The sequence below is a fragment of the Poecilia formosa genome, unplaced genomic scaffold, assembly GCF_000485575.1.
Source record: "Poecilia formosa unplaced genomic scaffold, Poecilia_formosa-5.1.2 Scaffold265, whole genome shotgun sequence".
In the NCBI taxonomy this organism is placed as follows: Eukaryota; Metazoa; Chordata; class Actinopteri; order Cyprinodontiformes; family Poeciliidae; genus Poecilia; species Poecilia formosa.
Genome location: NW_006800204.1, coordinates 413,943 through 421,468, shown reverse-complemented (window position 1 = coordinate 421,468; position 7,526 = coordinate 413,943). Strand labels below are relative to the sequence as shown.

Here is a 7,526-nt window from a genome sequence, read left to right as displayed (position 1 = left end):
CGCTCTCTGCTTGCTTTACGCTCTCTGCTTGCTTTCTCTCATGTCAGAGCACGTAGTAACCCGATTGGCTGAAGCTAGTCACGTGGGTTACACATAAATGCGACCCTTCAGAATAAGAGAATAACAATTTTAAGATCGATTAATTCCCTATTTATTTTCCTATTTATTTATTTCCTATTCATCTAATTTACTATTATTTTTATGAAGAGGCTATTTTAACCTGGGTTACATTTCCATCAACTTCTTTTTTTAATTTGCATCAGAAAAGGTTCTTGGAAAGTCAATATTCAAAATTTTTTGATATAGTGAACGTTCCCATCCACTGGTGGGTCTGCGCCTTACCAGAGGCACCAAGCTCACAGAAACCTCCAGCTGCGAAGGGACGGCTCTCTCCGCTCCGTGCTAGTTAGCATCCACTACTTCCTGTTAGCATCCACTACTTCCTGTTAGCAACTGCTACTTCCTGTTTGTTACAGTCATGTGTAGCATCAACATTTGATGACATCACACTCTGATTGGCCAAATACATGGAAACATGACTAATTCATATTTTTTTTATTTTTTTTTTAATGTTTTTGTGAGATTTTAAATGTTCACTCAAAATCTGCATGAAAGTCAGATGGAGATGTAGCCGGTATGTTTCCACCTGCGGTTTAATGAGGAAAATATATTGCAAATATTTTTACATTAGCGCCACAAAATGAGATCTCTGCGTCCGGCGCTGCGTTCCCACAGCTTCTCCGTTTACTTTTAAGATGTGAAGGTCAGCAGGAAGTGATGCTGTCGATGTTTCCTCAGGACGCTTCGGGCGAGCCGATGGTCAGCTCGTGTCCCGACAGCGGCGACATCATCCAGGGTTACCTGTTCAAACGCTCCAGGAGGAAATCCAAGACCTGGAAGAGGTACGGAGACAGGGGGCGCCGCTTGGAAAGTCAAAATTAACACCAATAATTTCATAAGAGGAAACACGGGGGTTCATCTTTCACCGTCATATTTTCATCATGTTATTTAGTTTAAAACTCTAAATGTTTAGTTTGTCAACTAAATATTTAGAGTGAAGCTAAATATTTGTTTAGGAAGCTAAATGATCATCAAACTAAATATCAGAAAACTATTTAGCTTGAAGAAGCTAAATATTTAGCTAAATATTTGCTATCAAAGCCTAAATGCGTTAGGCATAAATATGTATTTATGTAAAATGTTTATTTAGATTTTAGTTTGCTAGCTAAACTAACTAAACATTTAGTGTGAAGGTAAATTTGTGCCACAGTTGCTGAGGCCCTCTGGGATGTTTCCCCTGCTTCAGGTGCTGGTTCTCCATCAGAGACAATCAGCTGATCTACAGGAAGTCCCACAAGGTAAGATCCCCCCAGGAATCGCTGACCTCCAGCAGATCATCTGCTGATTCCTTTCTAAAGTCATCCTCAGTTTCATTTCCTTTACATTATTTATGATTCAGAAACTTTGACCGAATGAAGCTGATCAAACTGAAAATCTGATCTCCTCATGATTCCTGGAAAATGTTCTGATCCGTAAACTGCTGCTGCTGATTCACTCACCTCCAGAAATCCAGAATCCGCTTGTTTCAAATCCAGAGTTTAGATCCTCCAATCTTAAATGTTCAGCTAAATCAGGAGATTGTGTGAAATCGTTCAGCCAATCCGGCGGCTCTCTGTCGGTCATGTGACTCGCTGCTGTTCCAGGAAGACGGCGCGTTAAGGCAGCGAGCGGCGGCTCCGTGGTGAGTCTGTTCTCTGACACATTAAGGTTTGGGTTCTGATGGGATCTGGGTTTTGGAGTTTCATTCAGAACCGGAGGTGGTTCTACATCCAGAGTCAGAGCAGCTGCAGTTATTACAGCTGGAAACCTGAGGAACCTTCAGAGACGCATTTAGACCGTTACAAAGTCAGCCATTAATCTCCATGGCAACCATTCAGCTGTGCAAAACACCTGGGTGGACGTAGCCCCGCCTTCGAGGTGCAGCTCCTCCCACACTCAGCCAGCAGCAATTAGCAACCAGCTGCTGAGCTCCTTATAGGAGCTGCTGCTCAGAGCAACGCTGGTAAAATCATTAAAGGGTTAATAGAAGAGCCATGTTGGGATGACTTCCTGGAGGCGGAGCTTCAGAAAGAGCAGGAGGTTCTTAAAGAGACAGAGGCCCAATTTCAAGGCACTAAATCAGGAAGTAAATTTCTTTTAAGTTATATTTGATATAAACAGTGTTTTTATAAGAACTGAAGGTAACATAGTAGATTATTCTATAAAATGTCTCTAAGTGGTTGGAAAACACGGAGTACTGCCCCTTTAATCAAGGCAAGAAACCCACCTGGTTAGAGTTGACTTTGATTTAAAATATATGGATTATTGATCAACATATTTGAGGTGTATTTGCTCTATGAATTGATGACATTTGACAGAATTAAATGTTTAATGATGTAAAACATTTTAAACTTCCTTGTTTCTGAAATTTTTACACTTTTAAACTGGACTAATTGGATGTTACCATGGCAACAGGAAGAATGTTTCAGAGTCTTGGCGACTGTTGTTGGTGATGTCACTGATGATGTCATATGTGTCTCCTCAGGATGATGCTGCCGTCCTGTTTGAGGACCTCCGGCTGTGCGCCGTGAAGCCGGCCGAGCATCTGGACCGCCGCTTCTGCTTCGAGCTGCTGTCCGTCCAGAAGTAAGAGGCCGCCTGCGCCTGCTGCCGCAGCACGGTGCAGCAGGCGCCGCTCATGCGCTGTGTGTCTGTGTGTGTGTGTGTGTGTGTGTGTGTGTGTGTGTGTGTGTGTGTGTGTGTGTGCGTGTGTGTGTGCGGGCACCAGGTGCTGCGTCCTGCAGGCCGACTCAGAGCCGCTGCAGCAGGCGTGGCTCGCCGCTCTGCAGGGCAGCATCGACCTGGCGTACCGGGAGCGTGGCGACGCCCGCTTCACCCTACCTGGCGCCGGAGACCCCGCCCCCCTGCCGGCCACGCCCCCCCAGAGGCCGGCGGCGCTGGGCGTGGCCCTCGGGGGCCCCGGGAACCAGCGGTGCTGCGACTGTGGCGAACCGGAGCCGCGCTGGGCCGCCGTCAATCTGGGAGCCACCGTGTGCATCGAGTGCTCCGGGATCCACAGGTGAGCCGGAGCGCTGGGTTCTGACGGAGCCGGGTTCTTTTGGCGGCTCTGAGTGTCTGTGTCTCTGTGTCCCAGGAGCCTGGGCGTCCACCTGTCCAAGGTGCGGTCCCTGACCCTGGACTCCTGGGAGGCGGAGCAGCTGAAGGTACGGAAAGCTGCCAACGGCGGCAATAAAATCACCAGTGAATTTTCTGGATGCCGCCCACACAGAGAAACATGAACGACCCTCCAGGAACTTCCTGTTTTGCAGCTGCTGTGCGTTCTGGGGAACGACGTGGTGAACGCCATCTACGAGGCCAGGTGTTCTGAGGAAGGCCGGGTCAAGCCCCGACCCGACAGCCCCAGGTGAGCCGGTTCTGCTGCAGAGTCGGTGCCGTTTCTGCCGGTTCTGATCCGAGCTGCTACTCTGTGCCGCAGGTCGGAGCGGGAGGCGTGGATCCGGGACAAATACGTGGAGAAGAGGTTCGTCCAGCGCCGCCCTGCAGGCGGAGCCGGTACGTCCCACTGACCCTGAAGTATCCGTCCCATCCGGGACATTTGGTTCCCATGGTTACTAGAGAGAAACCGATCCGATATTAACATCTGTGGAGGTGCTCCGATTTATCGATTTCCTGAGTTTTGTTGATCGGCAGATATCTACATGAAGCCTCAGTGAAGCTCTAAAAATGAGCTGCTGTTGGACCGACGGCCCGCCGGGTCACGGTTACAACTTAGAGACTTTCCTGCTTTAGTTGACAACATGTCAGACAAAAAGCCTCGGATTCAGCTGGTCAGACTTTTTGCATTGAGTGTCGGTGACGTTGTGTCCAGTGAGGACGGATCTATTCAGTCTAACTCTATGCTTTGTGCTCTGAGTGGCGTCTTGGCGGGCTGCCAGAGTTCAAATCCTTTAGAAAAATAAAATATTTATCTCAGCCGTGGAGGAGTTGTCAAATAAATCCATAATTCAATATATTTCTGTCTTTGTTTGAAAATAATAAAAATGTTTGCTTTCTGGTTTTGGACGATATTTAACTTCAGATAATGGAAGTGAAAGGAGTGAATCAGCTCATCGCTAATGTTTCCCTGTCATTCTGCTGCATCGCCTCAAAAAGGGGCGGGGCTCCGACTCTACCAGGCCTCCGTGGCCGGAGACCTCGTTTCCATGGCGACGGCTCTGGCGGAAGGGGCGGAGGTCAACGGCGGCGTCACCGAGGAGGAGGGGCGGACGGCACTGATCGGAGCGGCGATTGGAGTGAGCGACGTTCCGACGTTCTTCTGTCCATCCGATCCGAACTTTCTGACTCTGACGCTGCGATTCTGTCTGCCGCCATCAGGGGTCGCTGCTGGCCTGCGAGTTCCTGCTGCAGAACGGAGCCAACGTCAACCGCCGAGACCTGAGGGGGCGTGGCGCGCTGCACGCTGCTGCCACCGCTGGACACACGGGGTAACTGCACTGATACACACTGTCACACTGACACACACACTTCATGGCCAACACGCCTCGCTCTGATTGGTCCACACAGTCAGGTGTGTCTGCTGCTGAAGAGAGGAGCCAATCAGTACGCTGTGGACGAGAAGGGGCAGGACCCGCTGGCTATCGCCATGGAAACCACCAATGCTGACATCGTCACTCTGTGAGTCTCACTTTCATTTTCAGATTCTGGATCTCAGTGTGTTCTGGTTTGTGACCCGGTCCGTCGGTTCTGCTCTGTAATCCTGGCTGCTGCCAGACATGGAGGAACTTCTGAATGAATGAATGAATGAATGAATGAAGAGAAGCTGGTGGTCATTTCTGTTTTGTCCAGCAGGGGGCAGCACGTCACCATTCACACTGGCTGCCCTACGATGGGATCATGTTCCTCCTCCAGTAAAATGGTTAAAAAACATTTCATATATGACCTGATTTTCCATAATTTAGCTTATATATAATGTACATTGTGTGAAACAAAAGAACAATTATGTTGAACAAGCTTTGTTTCAGACCATTCGAGTCGCTTTGAGGTCCCCATGATGCCGCTCTTCAGAGGAGATTCAGATTGGAGGACAAGTGGCAGTTGGCCACCTTAAGTACCTGATGATCGGACACACCAGGCTGTGAAGCTCAAAGCTTGATCAAGTTACCAAACCAATGTTGTGTTTCAGTAAATGAAACACAAAATGATATGTATTTCAGTATTCAAATCAATAAAATGGTGAGGGTGCCAAAATGTCTGCACCTGTCAAATTTAGTTTTGAGGCGTTTTGCCCATTTTCTGTTAGTCCAATAATTCTCATTTCAATACTGAAATATCACTGTGTCCATCAGTTATTGGATATCTCAAACTGAAATGGCTTAATGGAGGATCCTGGACTTTTTCATATGACGTAAAGAATCCAGAGAAGAAACATAAATCACAGACTGTTGTTAGATTAGCTAATAGCAGCTATGTTAACAATCATAACATAAACATTAAGTCTAAACCATTCTACTGCAGCGGACTGAATGTTCTGATCTTGGAAATATTTGAATGTTTTTTTGGTGTTGAATCCTGAAACAACGTGGCGTTGTCAGTTGCTATGGTAACGAGTCTGAGTGTAGGTTGGCTGATGCAGAGAAGAAGTGGCTTTGAGTTGTACTCTGGTTTTTCCCTTTGCTGTGGAGCATTAATTCATTAATTACACCTTCATTTCCAAGTTTCATAGAGTTAAAGGAATTACTCCACGGCGGCAGCGCGGCTGTGGGTGGCATGTGAAAGTCTTTTTGCCCTCCACCGTTGTCTGCATGCGCGAAATCTCTACATGTAACCAGTAACATGCAGGGCGTAAGTAACATTACAGATCATCATCAGATCTGTAAATCTGATGATGATTAAATCAGGACCTCACTGTGAATCACGTCACCGATTCTAAAATGACCAAACGTCCGTATTTATGCTGCAGATTGAACAGCCTCCTGAATATAAACTCAGTAATGAGAAACATTCCTTCTGCTATTGGCAGCTACAAGCTACAAGAACCAATCACAGAACGCCTGATTCCTGAGCTCTTAAAGGGATACACACACTTAAACTGGGGTTGGTTCTGATGGGTCTGAGCTGGATGTGTTTCAGGCTGCGAATGGCCCGGATGAACGAGGAGATGAGAGATTCAGAGGGAGTCTTCAGCACCACAGGTCAGTCGCCTCATTAAGGAGAAGCTCGTTAACTCATTTCCTTCTTAATTGATATTATTAACTAATTGTGTTATTACATAATCTCCTGGTGAAGTAATTTTGTCACATAATTGCCTGATCAACTTAATTCATTACTTGTTTCACTCAGTGCCACGTTAACTTAACTCACTCGCCTTACCTCGTTAAGTTATTGCTTCACTAAGTGCCTCGTTAGCTCATCAGCTCGTTAAGCAGCGTCCCTGGTGTGTCTCCCAGGTGACGACGAGACGTTCCAGGACATCTTCAGGGATTTCAGCGACATGGCGTCCAACGACCCGGAGAGGCTCAGCAGGAGGCAGTTCGGCCGAGGAGGCGAGGAAGAGGAGGAGGATGAAGGAGGGGGGGATAAGAGCAGCCGTTACTGACCCTCCAGGTTACCATGGCAACGTTTTAGAGACTTTGGACCAAACCAGCTAGGATGAAGATTATCAGAGAGTTCAGCTGTCAGTTCTGATCCGGAGCGACCCGGTTCTGATCCGGAGCGACCCGGTTCTCTGTTTCTTTAGCAGACAGGCTTTTATCACTGTAAACAGTTCAGATCATTTCACCAGAACCAGAACCGGCCTGGAGGATTCCCGCTGAGGTTCTGTTGGTCAGAGGGGCCCGACCGACCCGGTTCAGCCAAGAGGTTCTGGTTCTGGAAGGAGATCAACACTAACCCGATTGTTCATCTTGTTGTTAATCATGAGAATCTAGAATGTCAGAAACATTTCCTGGTGAATAAAGTCGGAACCGGTTCTGATCGGGTCCGGAAGTTGTTTCTGTTCCTCTGTTTCCTTCCCGCCTCGGATCAGAACCACTTCACTTTCATAACCAAGCTGCAGAAAACACAGGAGGTCTCACTCTGACACTTTTACAGACATTGAACTCATCATCAACCAGTTAATTTAACAATTTAGAATTTATCCAGGAAAAGCTAGCTTGTGTGCTAATGCTATGTGCTAATGCTTTCAAAGTTAGCTTAACCACTAAATGAGAAGTTTGCTCTTCCCGTCCAGGATATTTATTACATGTTGAACACTGTGTTTCTTAAGGATTTAGTTTTACGTGATAAAATCTTCAGTTATTAAACTTTCTGGAGAAGCTCATGAGTGACCTGCAGGAGCAGAAAAGCTGCTATTTATCCAGAAAATCATCTCAATATATGAGCTGGCAGGGGGCCCCCTGCTGGCAGAACCATGGAAGTCCCAATTACTGCAGCAAACATCCACCGCTGCTTTACGGGTAAAAAAAAAA

The 7,526-nt window shown here is 47.1% G+C and overlaps 1 protein-coding gene across 1 annotated transcript in view; it reads left to right on the top strand.

Annotated features, from left to right (window-relative positions):
• Positions 1–7,049, top strand: part of LOC103150918 (arf-GAP with coiled-coil, ANK repeat and PH domain-containing protein 3) — a 9,851-nt gene extending 2,802 nt beyond the window's left edge. Inside the window, exons 10-21 of the mRNA XM_007570696.2 lie at positions 799–902; positions 1,307–1,358; positions 2,585–2,685; positions 2,828–3,118; positions 3,194–3,263; positions 3,369–3,463; positions 3,536–3,612; positions 4,213–4,352; positions 4,435–4,544; positions 4,624–4,734; positions 6,190–6,251; positions 6,507–7,049. Of these exons, the coding sequence (XP_007570758.2) occupies positions 799–902; positions 1,307–1,358; positions 2,585–2,685; positions 2,828–3,118; positions 3,194–3,263; positions 3,369–3,463; positions 3,536–3,612; positions 4,213–4,352; positions 4,435–4,544; positions 4,624–4,734; positions 6,190–6,251; positions 6,507–6,655 (1,362 nt within the window). The 3' untranslated portion in view covers positions 6,656–7,049. The remainder of the gene's footprint in view (positions 1–798; positions 903–1,306; positions 1,359–2,584; positions 2,686–2,827; positions 3,119–3,193; positions 3,264–3,368; positions 3,464–3,535; positions 3,613–4,212; positions 4,353–4,434; positions 4,545–4,623; positions 4,735–6,189; positions 6,252–6,506) is intronic.
• Positions 7,050–7,526: the final 477 nt, after the last annotated feature.